The sequence below is a fragment of the Pagrus major genome, chromosome 2, assembly GCF_040436345.1.
Source record: "Pagrus major chromosome 2, Pma_NU_1.0".
NCBI lineage: Eukaryota > Metazoa > Chordata > Actinopteri > Spariformes > Sparidae > Pagrus > Pagrus major.
The window spans coordinates 7361013-7377863 of record NC_133216.1 but is presented as its reverse complement, the minus strand read 5'-3'; the positions used below and the strand labels follow the sequence as shown (position 1 = coordinate 7377863).

At 41.8% G+C, this 16851-nt stretch overlaps 1 protein-coding gene across 1 annotated transcript in view; it reads left to right on the top strand.

Annotated features, from left to right (window-relative positions):
* Nucleotides 1–16851, top strand: part of LOC141008196 (rho guanine nucleotide exchange factor TIAM1-like) — a 45966-nt gene that overhangs the window by 13303 nt on the left and 15812 nt on the right. Inside the window, exons 2-9 of the mRNA XM_073480448.1 lie at nt 8979–9070; nt 9179–10100; nt 11084–11540; nt 11994–12166; nt 12402–12626; nt 14280–14465; nt 16335–16481; nt 16630–16704. Of these exons, the coding sequence (XP_073336549.1) occupies nt 9189–10100; nt 11084–11540; nt 11994–12166; nt 12402–12626; nt 14280–14465; nt 16335–16481; nt 16630–16704 (2175 nt within the window). The 5' untranslated portion in view covers nt 8979–9070; nt 9179–9188. The remainder of the gene's footprint in view (nt 1–8978; nt 9071–9178; nt 10101–11083; nt 11541–11993; nt 12167–12401; nt 12627–14279; nt 14466–16334; nt 16482–16629; nt 16705–16851) is intronic.

Below are 16851 nucleotides of genomic sequence, written 5' to 3'. Positions count from 1 at the left end.
ATGCAGTCTCATCTCATCAGCTAGTCTACCAGGATTATTTATACTCTCCCTTCTTCAGTGTCTGTTTGCAACCTAAAAGGTTCCCTGGTCATTAATATTGGAATCAAAAAGACAAAAATGGGCCTTGACATCAACCCAAATGGGATTTTGAGTGGAGTTTGGGTTGTGTGCCTGCACTTGTGATGCTTTACAAAAGGAACACACTCAAACTGGAGCCATGCTTGGCATTCCCACTCACTGACCTGAAAGCAAATCATTGCCTCTGTGGAAGAAAATCTTGAGTGATCCAGATTTAGAAAACACATTTCCAATGCAGGATTGCTGCTCCTCTGTGTCCTTGGCATTGTGTTTATTCTGCTGCCAGCAGAGGGACATTCATGCAGAGACAAGTCAGTTGCCATACTGAGATTGGTAGGTGAATGGCTCACCCAGCAGTGGACTGGCTTCTGGTCCGAAGACATCAACAGCCATTCATTGGTGTTTTGTGGTGTTCTTGGCTTATTGAATGTGAGCAGAACAATCGATTAGATTTGAATTATGTAATGCAAAGATCACAAGGCCAGCTGGGCTCATTGGTGTGTGCTGACCAAGACTGATCAGTTCACTCCATCGGATTTAAAAAATATAGACTGAATCACTATGACATCCTGCGACCGTCGCTTCACATTGCGGAGATATATATCGACAAACTTGTTTATCTCGCTTGTCATTTTCAGGCGTAACTGTAAAGTTTGAAGATATACAGTTAAACATGGTGGTCCAACCTATCTGACAACTCTGATGTGCTTATTTTATGTAGTATGTTGCTTTGCTTCCGTCTGTGATACCTCAGCACCAGACTTAATGCTTGGGGTAAACTCAAGCTGTCATTTACTTTAGTTTGTGGCCCGACAGTTAAATTAGGCTTCAAATCTAACTTTATTGAAAGTGAAATGAGATATTGAAGCATCAACATGCATTTTAGATGAATGAGCTGTATACACTTAAAAATAAATTGTATGTAAGCTAGTCTGGGAAAATAAATATTTTGATTGGTTCTATACATGAGAACAGGAAAAAATGCAATTCTCCTGCTGACATAAAGTTTCTGTGCTACAAAATATTGGCCCAAAGTTTCAATTGCCCTTATTTTTACATGGTTGCAGTGCCAGTTTTTCCAGGGGGGCATCCTTAAAGTCGCATCTACTTTACTTTTACAGACGTTTTTCTACTCGTCTACACCCACAATCTGAATCGACCCTACCTCACCATTAAGCTGAAAACAGAGTGAGAAAGTCAGTGAAGATGAGGCAGTTGTAGCAGAAGATATATTACCAAGTTTATATCGTGTATCACTCTGAATCGCTTTCACAAATATCTTGTTTCAGCTTACAGCTGTTTCTTATATAAATCATCCTGCACCACTGCTCAGCAGATAATATTTCCTGGTGCATGCATCAATATGCCATTGCGACAGAAACTCTGTGTTTTGGTAACCAGTGTGTCCCGGCATTGATACTGTTGATCACAAATCTATAATCGTAAAACTGTCGAGCACATTTGCTCCTTGTGTGAGGGGAAAATTGTTGGGTGTGTTTGGAGTCAGGCTGGAGGAGCGAATTGTAAAAGCCTGGAATGTGAAGCATGTAAAGGCAGACTAGTGTTGATGCTCTGTGTAGCCAGGGGAGACCTTTTCACTGACAGTGACAGTAACGGGCTATAAGAAGGTCAACTCATGAAAGTCTCTGGTGATTGTGGTTGTGATATTTTGTCACAGAGACTGCAGCCTTTTTCATTACATGAGGCTTTTTCTATGTATGTCCTCCCAGATGAATACTTCCATCACAAACTGTTAAGTATTGATCTTGAAGTCTTGTGTAATCCTGCTGTCACTATCACAGTGGGAACATTTGGGAACGTTTCCCATTATTGCGAGTTAAGTTTGAATGACTTTCAAAGGATTTCCTTTTTGCACTTTTGCTTGTATCAAATTCAGTTTGAATTAGTGTGGAGCGTCGATATTTTTTTTTTCAGACATCATTTACAGATCTAAAAGCAACTGCTACCAGAATGAGAGAAAAATGGGTCGTTGATGCTCTTGACACAGTGTCTTATGTAATAAACACTTGGGCTATGATTTAGAGAAGGGAAATTTAACTGAGATGACAGAAGAAATGTGAGGTTAATTTACTATGGGTGTTTAGTTAACTTCAATTATTAAACAGAATTACTTTGTTCTGGAAAATCCAAATCATCAAAGGTGACACAGGGGCCTTCCATTAATCTATCTGACAGACTAATGGGGATGGATTTGTGACTAAACCTGAAAGTTTCAAACAGTGTTGTGAGTTGTCCTTTTAATCTGAGCAAGTAATACTTGGTGGAGCATTCCCCTTTTGATGGAGTAGTCTGATTAAAAAAACAAAACAAGTACAGACTCATTTTAAATGCTCTAATAGCTCTAAGTAGACAGACAGATCCGACAGATCATAGTTTTAACAGAAATCCCCTCACTCCTTTTACCTGATTAAAAAACGCTGATCCCTTCCCCCATTGAAGCGTTAAAGCGCTATCAGAGGAATCACTACAACCACAACCTCTACCCACCCCCTTTTTGTCTTAGCAGTGGTCTGTGGCTCGCGTACAGTATAGCTCCAATTAACAGCTGTTTAAGGACTTCAAAGGGTGTCAATGAGGAGCTAAAGAGCAGTAAGCAGGATGTGGTCTGATAACACCTCGGCTGTGACCCTCTGGACAAGCAACTTGCTTGATGATAAGGATGAAAGAACTCTGGCTCAATATTCAAGATCTTTGCAATGTCATTTCGTGTCAGTGTGGAAAAGGAAAAAGATGGCAACAGCTGTCCTCAGCATTTCATTTAACTGAGTGAGCCTTTACATCATCTGGGTCTTTTATATAATTATATCTTATCTTAGCGCTAATTTCACACATCTACTGGCACAGCCAGTTTATAATAACTAGGATCCTAGAATAAAAGGAAAAAGATTAAGTTGGTTATCATTTTGCCAGACAATGTAGGCAAAAATATGACGAAATATATGTAGTTTTTAACGTAAAGTGCACTAAATACAATTTTTCCAGTGGCCATAGAAACTAATAAAGCATTCTTAAACCTATAAAGTGGACAAAAGAGTTGTTGACCCAACAAAACCTGCAGCATCTGCTGTACACACACCCCATAGAGCTTAAACACCCGCAGAAGCAGTGACCTCTGCAAACAGTGGTGCCCTAGAGAAAACACTGGCAGGGACAAAGGTGCCACCAGGCTAAACAACACCAGCTGCTGCTCAGCAACAGGCTCCAAAATCAGTGCTTGCGGATTTATTGCAAAGTATGTAACTCACTAAAATTAAAATTGCACATCTGTGGCATTGATATATGTATCTTTTGCAGTTGCAGTCACATAGACCCATGATAAGTAAACCCTGTTGAACATGCAAAAAGTTGTTTTTGACTAATGTAATTGTAGCCACAATATAGCAAAAAACTGTGAGAACAAATAGAGCAAATGTCTCTTTACATCAAACTCCTGATTCGGTATCCCTGTCATTGCCAACTACCTCAAATAAATACCCTTGTCAGTTCCTAATAATGTTAACTGGAGTACTAACTCACTAAACTCTTCCACCACATTAGCTATCACAAAAATAGATGTCCTTGTTAGCTCAATGTGCAACACGCAAGACAAAAGGATCAGTTTGCGTAACAATTTGGCTCCTGACTCAAAATTCAAAATCAAGTTGCCGATCTACTTGCAGCATCTACATTACCTTCACCAGTGGTTCCTGCTGTCTTGACGGGTCTCTCACCAGCTGTACTGTCAGCTATTATTCTGCTTGATATGTGCTGGCATTCTCCTGCATTAACAATGTCCCTCAACATACGACCAGCTGAGCCTCTCATGACGGGGTCACACAGGCTACACACAGCAGCAGCATTTGCCACCATCAAAAGAAACATGAAATCCATTCTGCAGCTAATGGAAGAGTCTGTTTTTGTTGTTGCTGCTCAAATATGTTGTTTTAAAGGGGTTTTTGGTGTAATGGTACATCACCTGCTACTATGTCAATGTAATTGTTAAAGCCAGCTGATAATGGCAGATGTTGGCACTGGCAGTAGAATTGCTTGAATCAATATTACTTTACCTGTTCAGTTTGTCCAGTTGTTGTAGTTTCTACAGATAAATAGTGAATAAAGCTGTATAAATCTTGGAGAGATGAGACAAATGCTGGCTAGCCCGTCACTTCATGGTTCATACTTGGCACAAAGCTATTCCAAGACCAGTTTTTGGCTTTCATCGTCACTGAAAGCCCCCTTTTTGTGTCTGTCTGCGATTCAGGGTTTCTAGGGCTACAGATCCAAGTTAGAATAATACTCTTTGGCTACATGATAGTGGCCTATAGTTTCTCAGCTGAGTTATTAAATGAAGACTGGAGGAAGTAGTTATTTTGTTCAATATCCCAAATAAGTACTACTCTGGTGCGGATGTTTCTCACCGATGTGAAACATTTGAAAGAGGATGCAAGCTTTTGTTGACGCTAAATCTCCCTCTAGCCAAATAGAATCTTAAATACAGTTGAGCACATTCGGGAGCAGAAAATGAGTCATGAGAACAGGAGATTGCTGTTTGGTACTTCCATTCCACAGAAGTATATGACTCCATATCAGCGGGAATATGTGAGCTGTCTTGAGAGCAGTCTTTCAGCAGTAAACCCCCTCCATACAACTACCTGTGTTATTATCTCTAGAGGCGGGAGTGTTCAGATTACAGGGTTTTGTGTTGGAGCTTGTAACTAGTCAGCTCAGTGCATTCTTGCCTTTCACCAGTGTAGTTGGGTTAAATGGCAGGAATGTGTTTGGAAGAGTCAGAGCGACATATAGAATCAAAATCAGATCGTGTCTTAATGTGTGTTTGTATCATCTGTCGCAATATTTCAGCTGGTTATGCAGCCAGGTCATTTGTTATCTTCTGATCTGTATGGTGTATTACTGTATTTTGTTTCTGTTTCAAATGGAGCTCGTGAATATAGGAATGTGTGACCAGGTGTTTCACACTGTCAGAAGGTTCTGCCATAATTTTAAAGTCCATATGTCATGTTTTGGCCGTGGGGCAAGAATTCTCATAGTTTTTCTTAAAAGATACAAGCAACTTGACATTTTTATCCTTGGGGATCTAAAGGAGACAAAGAACAGGTGGGGGTTAAGACAGTATTCTCCGGTTCCTGTTCAAACAGGCCTGAGTATTTGTCAAATATAAACAAGGCTTTTAAGTGCTCTGGAATAACAAAAGGACCTTAAATCCACTTGTCACATATTTCAGAGATGACAAAATCCCACAGCACATGGAATGGAAATATGATCATGACTCTCCCAAAACAGTTTCCGATATCATCAACAGTGTTGTGAAATGGAGTGGCTTTGGCATTAATCAGACGTTTATGATCTAATACTGTCATGCAGATATTAAATAAAGATGGTACAACCCAGATTCCCAAAAAGTTGGGACGTAAAAACACCCAGAATGCAATCATTTTCCAGTTAGCTGTGTTTACCAACAACAGTTTTACGACGTGTTCCCGAACCCATGTAGCAATTTTCTTTACACAGTCGTGTTTTACTAAGTGGTGAACCTCGCCCCATCCTTGCTTGTGAACGGCTGAGCCATTCAAGGATGCCCCTTTTCTACCCAATCATGATACTCTCACCTGTTACCAATTAACCTGTTTACCTCTGGAATGTTCCAAACAGGTTTTTTTTTTGGAGCATTTCACAACTTTCCCAGTCTTTTGTTGCCCCTGGGGACAAGATCAAACTTAATATCTCTTCATGTTTAAATAACACTTTTCTGCTCCTGTTTGTAACGTTATGAGAACAAAAGAAATATTAGCATGGCTTATATAATTTTATAAGCCTACAGTTGATGGGCTTAACAAATCTGAAGAATCTCGGATAAAAAATGTCACTTTCAGCAAAGAAGTATATGCTAGTAGAAGAAGAGAAAACATGTTGACATATCTTGTAAGAAATACTTTTAGACATTTAGTATTTTATATTGTAACACACACAGACAATGTTTTTGTCCCTATCCAGTAGGGACAACACAATTGTCTTGACAGAAGAACTGGATTTTATGAATTGAGCTGCTCTTTTAGAAGCAGCTTGATGTTTTTCATGTGCTGACTGTTTACAACTTCCCAAAGCGGTGTTAGTTGTGGTGAATTTCTGTGCCTTTCCCTGAAGCCTTTGTGTTGCTAATCTTGATTCACAATAAAACTATTCTTCTTTGTGATCTGTGGGTGGTTGGAATCTCCTATGGTTATGTATTTCATCAAAACCTTGATCGAGACAGAGGCATTAACTTGTGTATTAGCAGGTATTTCTAGAAGAACCCTCTGGCTGTTCCTGGGGATTTGGTGCTCTACAACATCTCATCCAACTCTGGCCTTTCTTCCTCATGTATTAATAAAAAGCTGATGATGGATTTTGTGCACCAGCAGCTTTGCAGCTTTAGAGAATACAGTGTTGGGGAATTGAGGCCATTTTAACCATGTATTCAGATATTCTGGTAACCCAGATGCAATAAAATGGTATATCCCTAAATTTGTAAATTTGGAACATGCATGCTTATCCATTTTTATATTTCCATGTTCAAGAGCGTCTCCGGGTCAGCCTCCTATAAATCTGTGTTCTTTAATCTTGAAACCTTTTTGGTGGAAATCGCAATGCTCAGATAGAATCAGTGTTCTGTTATCTCTTCGAAAGAGGCAAAAGTAGTGTGCTGATTCATTGTAGATCCTACTGCAAAAATGATTTTACTACAAGGAGAGTTGTTCTCTCTTTTTGTAACGATGTGGCAGATTGAACAGGGAGCTGTTTGTACTGTTAACATTTACATCTTTTGTCCCCGTGAATGTGCTGATTTAGTGCCCATATCGGACAACTAATTCGACTTCACTCTGTCTGAGCAAAATCTGACTTTATACAGTTTACTTTTTACAAGTTAAATTTATTCTCGTTTTTTTAAACCCTTGTTTAAAAAATTTAAATACATTTACCTTGTACCTTGTAAAATGTACCTTGTAAAATGTAAGCCATATATGGATGCCACTTTACATCTGGCCAGGGACAACAGATGAAAACTAGCCTCTTGGCTAATTCTGGCATATTTACAGCAATGTTCATCAATATGCACTGTCCCTGACAAATAAAATGAATAAATAAATAGAGTCCTTGAGTCCTGCTAAATCTATTTTATGGAATGTTGAGTGTTTTTGTTGAGGATGAGCCTCACAGCCTTTTTAATCTAATTGTGGCTACCCATGTAAGAAAAAGGGCACAGAATGTACAGTCACAGTAATAGGTGGCGTTGGATAACTAACAGTGCTGCAGTGTGATTCAGCTGTTTTCATTTTTTAAATATATAGATCTTTTTGGCATTTTCGATGATCAGCTGTTATTTGCGGCCTGAACAAATGAGGTTGTCCTGTGAATTCCAAGGGCATTGCACAGTGGGTTGCTTTAACTGTACTGACTGAGAAAACCACTGTGTCTGCTCTTTAAGCCTCTCATCTCAGCTTGAAACAGCGTAATTAATTTCTGGCCAATTTCACATCATATTAACATTGAAACCACAGAGAACATTAGCAAATCCAGCACATCAACATATTAAAGCAGCCCTATAAATATCCATAAATACTGACTGTTAGACCTGTCAAAAAGATTGTTGTAGGGCTTTATTTTATTGCGTTTACAGTTTTATGAAGCCCTGTAGGCCTCACAGAGCAGCAGTAAGGGTTAAAGCACACTGGTCATTTTTATTTCTCTCCAGGGATGACATCTGCAGAGCCATTAAACTTTCACCTTACACACATGGAAAATAAAGAGTACTGTGTGGAAAAGGGTACAAACAAGCCTAGAGTAGGCCTTGATGTCACTTCTCTAGCATTTTGAAAGCATGTTTGTGTCCCTCAGTAAATCTCGTTTCCTGTTATGAGTGCAGTGGCATCATAGTTCTGTTCTTTTCCTCTACCAAAGAGGACTGAATAAAATGGGCAATATCTTGAAGGGTTAATTGAAGGGTTGGAGGGAACATTAATGGACTTCCATCCACACCAAACATTGTGCATTGCAGTACCAGTGTAGGGCGATGAGTGAGCAGAATGGAGAGGGGAAAAGGGGGAAAACATAAGGTAGAAAAACGGGGTCAGATCCAGTTTACGTAACGTCCCTCTTCACAGCCTGAGTGCGTGCAGCAGCAGAGGGTTGTCTCCCACTCATCTGCTACACATGAAAACACTGCACCCCCCACAACGGGTCTGTCCTAAAAGGAGGGGAAAGTACATCAGGGGAAACAACAGCCGCATCGTGGGTAGTTAATCTTCTGTCCCATCTGTTGATGGTCCCAAGCATGGAATAGGACCTTTTTTTTGGAGCAGGCTGTCCAGCCTAAAGGCAGGTAGACGGGAGTCCAAATGTGCATTTGCTCCCAACCCTCTCTAATTCAGGAGGTAGTGCTTGAGAACAGACAACAACGCACTACATAGATGGTTCACTTCAGCTCTGAATAACTCGTGTTCACTCAGGCTGTCGCAGTGCTCATATTGTCATTACGTCCCCTCCACTTCACACAACCCCTGTACACGTTGAAAGGAACTGAGTGGATCACTTTCTCGTTCCTTCCTCGTTTGTCAGAACAAGAGTGGTGTTTATCTCACTGGCTTGACCAAAACTGGCTCTTTTTTTCTCTGAAGTGAATGACAAAGAAGTCACAAAATAAGCCAGGATTGAGTCAATTTTGCTCCGGTGTTCTGACTTATTTTTGTGTTTAATTTACAAATTGCCTGCTGGAATAAGAGGCATATGATGTGGTTCATCATACATGCTTGGGCCAGTGATCATGCAGTGATCTTTTTTCCTCAGTATAAGGGCAATAGTTGGCACACATTGATGTGATTTCTCATCTGGATGTCTGTTTTCAGAGTTTTGTGGATTGTACCAGCAGCCGAAGGACCAAACTGTCTGAAGATTCAGTGACAAACAAAATGCCTGAAAAATAATTAAGATCCTGCAGGTAAGCTAACATTCAGACAGAATTGTCAGAAACTGTCATTTTATGTCTGATACATTATGTTCCTCTACTGATTTATTTAAGCTGTATGTCCTATGCTCTTCTGTTCAGCCTCCGAGTCATGGGAAATGTCGAGAGCCAGAACGGGGACCATGCCCTCTACGGTAACGAACATGGCTATTTGTCACGTAAGCACATGTCTCGGTCTCTTCGCATCTCCAACAAGCAGTCCAGACGCTCTCGACATGCCTCATCAGGGAAAATAGAGCACAGAAACTCTGAGACAAGCACCCGCTCAAGTAGCACCCCCAGTATCCCACAATCACTGGCTGACAATGGCCTGGAGCCCTTCAATGAGACAAATATACTCCCAGACTTTGGAAGCCCCATTTGGGTGGACCGTGTGGCCATGAACCTGCGGCCGGTGTCCTTTCACATTGACTTGGCCAATCCCTCTGTGCACATGAATGCGATGCACATAACCCTACCTGGCCCAACTGCAGAGGAGGTGCAGGATGAAGATGTGTACACAGGTGAGGTAACATACCTCAAGAAAAGTCAGGACGGCTCCAAGGAGACCGTCAGCTTCAAGAAGAAGAGGTCTAAGTCTGCAGACATGTGGCGAGATGACAGCCTGGAGTTTTCTCTGTCTGACCTCAGCCAAGAGCACCTGACCAGCACAGAGGAAATCATAGACCCAGCCAATGAGAGGGACTTTACTGACTGCGAAGGCCACCTGCAGTCCAGCCCCACAGACTCCGCTGACAGGACAAACTCTCTTGATGAGCTGTATAGCCAGAAGAACCCCGCCCGCCAGCAAGTCCAACGGCGCTATGCTAAGTGGCACGACGGCAGCAGGGCTATCAGGGAGGGAGGGGACGATAAGATGCTCTCCCCATCAGAGGAGGATGGGAACACCTACGGTGCATACACTCTCCCCTGCCGGCGTTCCCACTGCCTGTCAGAGGGCCTGAGCAGCCACCAAGCTGCCATGTGTGCCAGTATGCAGGGCAGGAGGGCGCAGACTATACAGGTAAGATGTAGAGCAGTTTCACATTGTGCTGATCTTTTACACCACTAATTTGACTCACATAATCTAATTTAAAATGAGAAAAAAATCATTTCCTGCATCCATGAAAATGTAAATTGTGTATTCATGTCTGTCTGATACTCTTCTTGCATACATACATTGAAATGTCAGTGCCCTGAAGTGTTGAAGCTGTGTCATGGTTCCTTTTCTGCTCCTTGGACAGAGTATGAAAAGCTGTGCAGAATCTTAATGTAGTCTGGTGGCATCACCAATAAAGACAGCTCCCCTCATTCATTTTTTCCCCTCATTGTGTCTCAGCGTTTCCTCTCCTGCATTCACCTCACAGATAATAAGCTGCTGAAACAGATAAAGTGAAGACAGAATGCATATGCCAGGGAAGCGATTTCCTGATGAAACTGTTGTTTTTCTTGGAGAAGAGGCTGCGGGGGGGCACAGCTTAAAGTCACTCCCCGTTTGAAATGCCTCAGTCTTTTGTTATGATAATGAGGGGAGGCCTGTGGAAGAGTGTAACAGTAAAACGTGTATGGTGGCCCTGTCACTGCGGGGCACCGTCAGCCCTAGTGAATGGAGCTCTGGAGCGCATGATTGGGTCATGTGACCAGATGGAGATACTGAGTTCGGTGTAACCCCCTTCATCTCCCAGGAGCCTTTGGCCATGTGGGTAGGAGAGGGCAGACCCTGCAGTGCCACAGGGAGGGCAGGCTGTACTCACACAACAGCAGACGCTTTGCTGTGTAATTTTGAGCAGAAACTCAGAATTAGGAAACCTTTGGACTCTCGTTAGGCATCTGTAGTCACAGTTTTTGTAACATGTTTACTTTAGAAAAATGTCTCTATCCTGTATCTGACTGAGACTGTGTAGTCATCAGTCAGAGTAGGAGTTGTTGACTGGCTTCCTTCTTAGTGATGAAGAAAACGTGGGTGCCATGCCTTCTCACCTGTCTTGTGCTTCTGCCACGACGCAGGATGTCACAGCCGGGGAGGGCAGCGAGTACGAGGACAGCGGCATCGACGGGGTGACGGCGGAGGCAGAGCACCAGACAAGACGCTACAAGACTATGTCAGCCTCCTTCTCCGTGTGTTCGGCGGCTGGCAGGAGCATGTTCGCTGGCAGCGACAGTGGCAGCAGCAGCGGTGGCGGGGCCAGTGAGTGTGTACAGGGTGTGTATGAGAACTTTCGTCAAGAACTGGAGATGAGCTCCTGCCAGACAGAGAGTTTGGAGGAGGCGGGGTCTGCCCTGAGTGACGAGCAGAGCACTATGAGCTCCGCCTACCAGTCTGACCCATTGCTAAGTGTCGCCCAGGGGATGGTGCGCAAAGCTGGTAGGCTTGCTGTCAAGAACTTCCTCGTGCATAAGAAAAACAAGAAAGTGGAGTCGGCCACAAGACGCAAGTGGAAGAGTTACTGGGTTTCCCTGAAAGGTTTGTTATGCCCTCAATGTATCCACAACATTTACACTTTAGTCCATAATCTCTGTATTCATACAGCTCAGTCAACACGCATGCTTTTGATGATGTGGATGTTTTAGCTGACATAATGCATCTTAGGCAGAAATACTTAATCAAATCTAACTTGAACTAAACTCGGTAAACCCCGCTTTAAATCAAGCATGATGCAAACCTCATTATCATATTTTATGCCTCTTGACAGGGCTTGAAATTAAAACGGTACTCTTATGATCATGATGTCTTCCTTGCTGAGAAGTCAGCCATGCTGCACTTCTTAATGTTGGCCACTGGAGAGCAGAGTTTAATTGCTTGAGCAAATCTGGCTTTTTAACAAAATCCTTAGAATCACTGTTATTCTTTCCTAGAGATTGGGCCCTGCAAGTGTCTGTGCTGATAAGTAATAAATAGATTTGTTTGTTTTTTCAGGTTGCACTTTGTTCTTCTATGAGACTGATGGGCGTTCAGGGATCGACAACAACAGTATTCCCAAGCATGCCATCTGGGTAGAGAACAGCATTGTTCAGGCTGTTCCAGAGCATCCCAAAAAGGACTTTGTGTTCTGTCTCAGCAACTCCCTGGGAGATGCTTTTCTTTTTCAGGTAAGAGAATGCTTAAATGTCATCTGGTCTGTGAATAAGTGCAAAGTCTCCCACAGGCATGTATTATCTTGACCTATATGTACTCTGTTTTCTTTTCTTTCATGCTCTTTTAGTCTGATTTGCTTTTATAATTATTAGTGAATCAACATAGGAACAGCAAGTAAAGGGCTTTTTATTTTGAATGTCAGAGGCTGGTTTGTTGTTTAACCTCTGACCTTTGTCTGTCCCCACGCAGACCTGCAGCCAGACGGAGCTGGAGAACTGGATCACAGCCATCCATTCGGCATGTGCCACTGCCGTCGCCCGCCAGCACCACAGAGAGGACACGGTGCGCCTGCTTCGAGCCGAAATCAAGAAACTAGAGCAGAAGATAGACATGGACGAGAAGATGAAGAAAATGGGGGACATGCAGCTGTCTGCTGTTACTGACACCAAGAAGAGGAAGACGATCCTAGATCAAGTAGGTTTTATTCTCCTTTCTGACTTCAGCTTGTCTCTCTGAGTTGTCAGGCAGTTTGACATTTTGGGAAGTATTATCTTGACTGGAAGAGTCTGGAAATTTGATGGATTCTCTGAGGACGTCAGGGAATATCAAGCAGAGAGCAGCTCAGAAAATCACTTCACTGAGTATAATACTTATTTTTATTTTTATAACACTGGACACATTAATTAGTACTGCATTCTATATTTTTGTTGCTTGTTAAAGCAGCCTTTTTTCAAATTTTTCTGTTTCTGTGACCCACTTAACCTTTTTATAAAAACAAGTGATTCTGAGAGGAAAATTTCCAAACATTGACAGGGGAATAAACACAGTCTGTCAACAACTTAAGCAGGGTCTCAATTTAAAATATTAAAGAAAATATAAGATGGAAACAAAATGGTCAGCTCAGATTCTTTTTTTAATGGGATATAAACATCTGCTAGCAGACATTCAAGTTGGTTCAGAGTCTCCTAATGGGATAGAATATTTAATTATCATTTAATTCAGAATCAAAGTACCTCTTGCAATTGGACAATTTTCCTCCACAGCAGTTTAAGTGGAAACCAACCAATTTATCCATTTAAAAGTTTTATGAGCAAGCCAGGAGGCACTGAGAAAAGGTCACAGACATGCTTCGTCTTGATTTAATAAAGCAGCAGAAAAATGCAGTATTTCATCAACACAAGAGCCCTTGGCATCAACCTCCTGCTGCTGCTCTTTCTGACAGATAACTGTCAGAAAGAGAACTTTTCTTAACTACTAGAGCACTTGAGGTGTTTTTCATTTATACTGTTAACTGGCTACGGTGACAATAACCTTTTATTATTTCAAAACACATTCAACTTGTGTATTGTTTGCTTAATTACAGGTATCACATGTGTGTAGGTTTTTCAATATCAGTGTCCCCTAGTTGTTCTGATGCAAGAAACTGCAGATGGAAGGAGAAGTAGGGAGAGGTATGAGGAAATGAAGTAACAGATCTCAGGGGTATCATCTGGTATCATCCGGCTGCTGATGCTAGATATCTATCAGAACCAGATTGCTTATTGTTTTTTAACACTGTATGCATTTGGCACACGTTGATTGCCTGCCATTCTCTCAATTAATCACAAAGCTCATATTGTCTTCAATAGGTCTGTTTACAGAGAAGGGTGATCAAATGGCCTTTGTTTGGTCAGTTAGGTAGTGACTGGTTGGAGCGGTTCTGTTTGGCAGTGTCAGGTTTCACATTGTGCAGAACTGAATGGATATAGGCCCGCTCCTTAGAAAGCTGAAACGCTCCCAGCCTCTATCTGCCAGTGGAATGTGCAGTATTGTTTCTTTCTCGTCTCTGGGCTACTTGGCAGTGATACAGAGCCCTCCACCATGGCGCTGGCCGCCTCTTCCAAACACCAGTGCAGGACCGTGACTGGGAGGGGATGGCCCAGTGAATAATCACAATGTCCTGCTCTACTGCCCCAGTAAACATCTAACCATTGGGAACAGAGAGTGCAGGTTGGCAACACTCTGAGCAAAGTGGTAACAGAGCTTCCGGGGGATAGATGAGATGCTCCATCTTGGTCTGAAGTTGACAAACAAGTGTCTTGATGAACAAGTAACTGGATGTGTTGTTGTGTCCTTCTCTCTCTGCAGATCTTCCTGTGGGAGCAGAACCTGGAGCAGTTTCACATGGATCTATTCCGGTTCAGGTGCTACCTGGCCAGTCTGCAGGGAGGAGAGCTGCCCAACCCCAAACGCCTCCTGGCCTTCGCCTCTCGCCCCACCAAGCTTGCAATGGGCCGACTGGGTATATTCTCTGTCTCCTCCTTCCATGCACTGGTAAATATTACGTCTTTGTTTTTTCATGTTTTATTAAATGCTCTTATTTTATCTGGTTTTATGAAGAATTGTAATTATATGGTTTCATGTAATGTTAGTTTTACACATGTTCTTTTTTATGCATTTAGCTTGTTATACCTGCCTCCTCCTGAAAATGTGGCTTTGACTTTGTGTCCAGCATTCCAGTGCCTTTTAAAGGATGAAAATAACAAAATAATTTTAATAATCATTATCATTATTATTATCACCTCTTAATCATTGCAACAACATTTTTATATTAAATTCTTTAAATTCTCAAAAAGAGGTGCAGAATAATAGTCGCTTCTGGCGTGAACTTGTGTGAATCCTCTCACTGGTGGTTGACGTTGATGCTACCCCGTAGATTGACAGAAAAAACAATGCACCAGATTTTACAAAACACATACCCCGTTCCTTTTAAACTGTCTGTAAGAAATGCAAATTCTTCCTTCCATATATGTGTGAAATTTGTTTGAGTATTTCTTTCTCTTCTCCATGTCTGTGTTTGTCGCTCATTCACTGAGGAGGACAAGATGCAACTGTACAGTAGACTTGTTGTGATAACTACAAGGAAAAGGTGTAAAAAATTGTCAAATCTGGAAAAATACTGTAATACTACTGAGTGTTGTGACCCTGAGAGGAAACTGAGAGAAGGCCGTGTGGCTGGTGCCTTTACAAATATGTATGGAAACCAGTGAATATTTGAGGGACCATTGTATAGCTCAAGTATACTTCAGCAACTCAGTTCTTACAGCTAACCTTCAGTTATAGGATGATCTCTCTAAACACTATGCTGCCCTTATATTTAGATGTTCCTTGGATTGTAAGCATAGCAAAATTTTGTACCTCCCTCAAAATACACATTGTCATCGCTGAATACACCTGGTGACTCTTCTGACAGGGCAATTGATTCAGAAACTAAAATGTGTAGTGTCAAACCATGTACTTCCACAATGTGTGCTATTTTGGAGCCTGGGTCTCATGCAGGGCACCTGTTTGGGCGGTTTGGTTCAGTTTTGGCCTCCCACTGCTGTACTACTCCACAGCTAAAAGCACTGCTAGTACAGGAAAACATCTATTTGATTTTTAGAGACAGATAAGTGAGGCACCTTTTTTTTTCCGCCCCTCACCACCAACGCAGTGCCGGGGAGCAGGTGGGTGTTTGAGCTGAGATAGCAGGTTTGTATGTGTAACAAAAAAAACTATCTAACAGCTCTCTCCTCTTTCCTACTGTTTCACTCCACTCTAATTTGCTCATCTCTACTTCCATGAATACTTGTGTCAGCAATATGTCCAAAGAGGACTGAGAAAAGTTGACAGAACAAAAAATGACAGAATGAGTGTCTAGGTTAAGTTGAGAGCATGCTTGCTCCTACATGCAGTGCTTTTTAATGCCTTATTCGGCATATTTTGTAAGTTCTAGGCTAGTAGAGTAGCCTAGAAATGCCAGGTTGTGTAAAAATCTGCATGTGCCTGGTGCTCATGTGGGCTTATATCTACAGATAAATGATTAAAAAGTTTATAAAATAAAAATAACAAGGAATAAGATATACTTATTTCTGTGCATCAGATCTCCCCCTTTGAGAAGGATTCACTTTTTGTCTCATGTGCTAATGTTTCATACATTTTAAAAGATCACTGTCTTGTACTTGTCTCCCTTAAAGATGTTTTTTTATTGGTGCTTATTTTTGAAGCATCCCATTGCTTTGTTTTTATGTTGTTTATGTATATCATTTATATGCTACATAAACACATTTTTGCAAATTGTGATGTTATGTGAGGTCAAAAAGATTGTTGTCTCTGCCTCATTTGGCATGTTTGAGGCCTGACTGAGTCGTTATGTTTTTGCAGGTGGCTGCTCGCACAGAGACTGGAGTGAGACGGCGAACACAGGCCATGTCTCGTTCCTGCAGCAAGCGCAAGAGCAGGTTCTCCTCTCTCTGGGGTCTTGACACTACCTCAAAGAAAAAAACGAAAGCCCATCCCAGCATCAACCAGGTCCCTGGGGTTTTACAGTTATTTTCTAGTTTCAAGACGATCAATACAGCTACCTTAGCTACACAAAGATCTATCTACTTTTCCCTTAAGCATTTATCCTCCATCGTTCTGCTTGAGTCACCACTTGACCCTCTTTTTGTCCCAGCAGGTCTTTGCTGATGGTGAAGAGCCAGTGAAAAAGCCTGCAGATGGCATATATGTCGATCCTGCCAAGGAACACACAGTAAGGAGGAATCATTCTGTTTGCAAAAACATTGAGGTGTAGGTCAAACATGAGTTGGAACCTTCATCTAAATCTTGAGCCAGCACTGACGTCAATGACATATTAGCCTTCTATATATCCTGAGTAGGCAGCAGGGCAGAGGCCCAG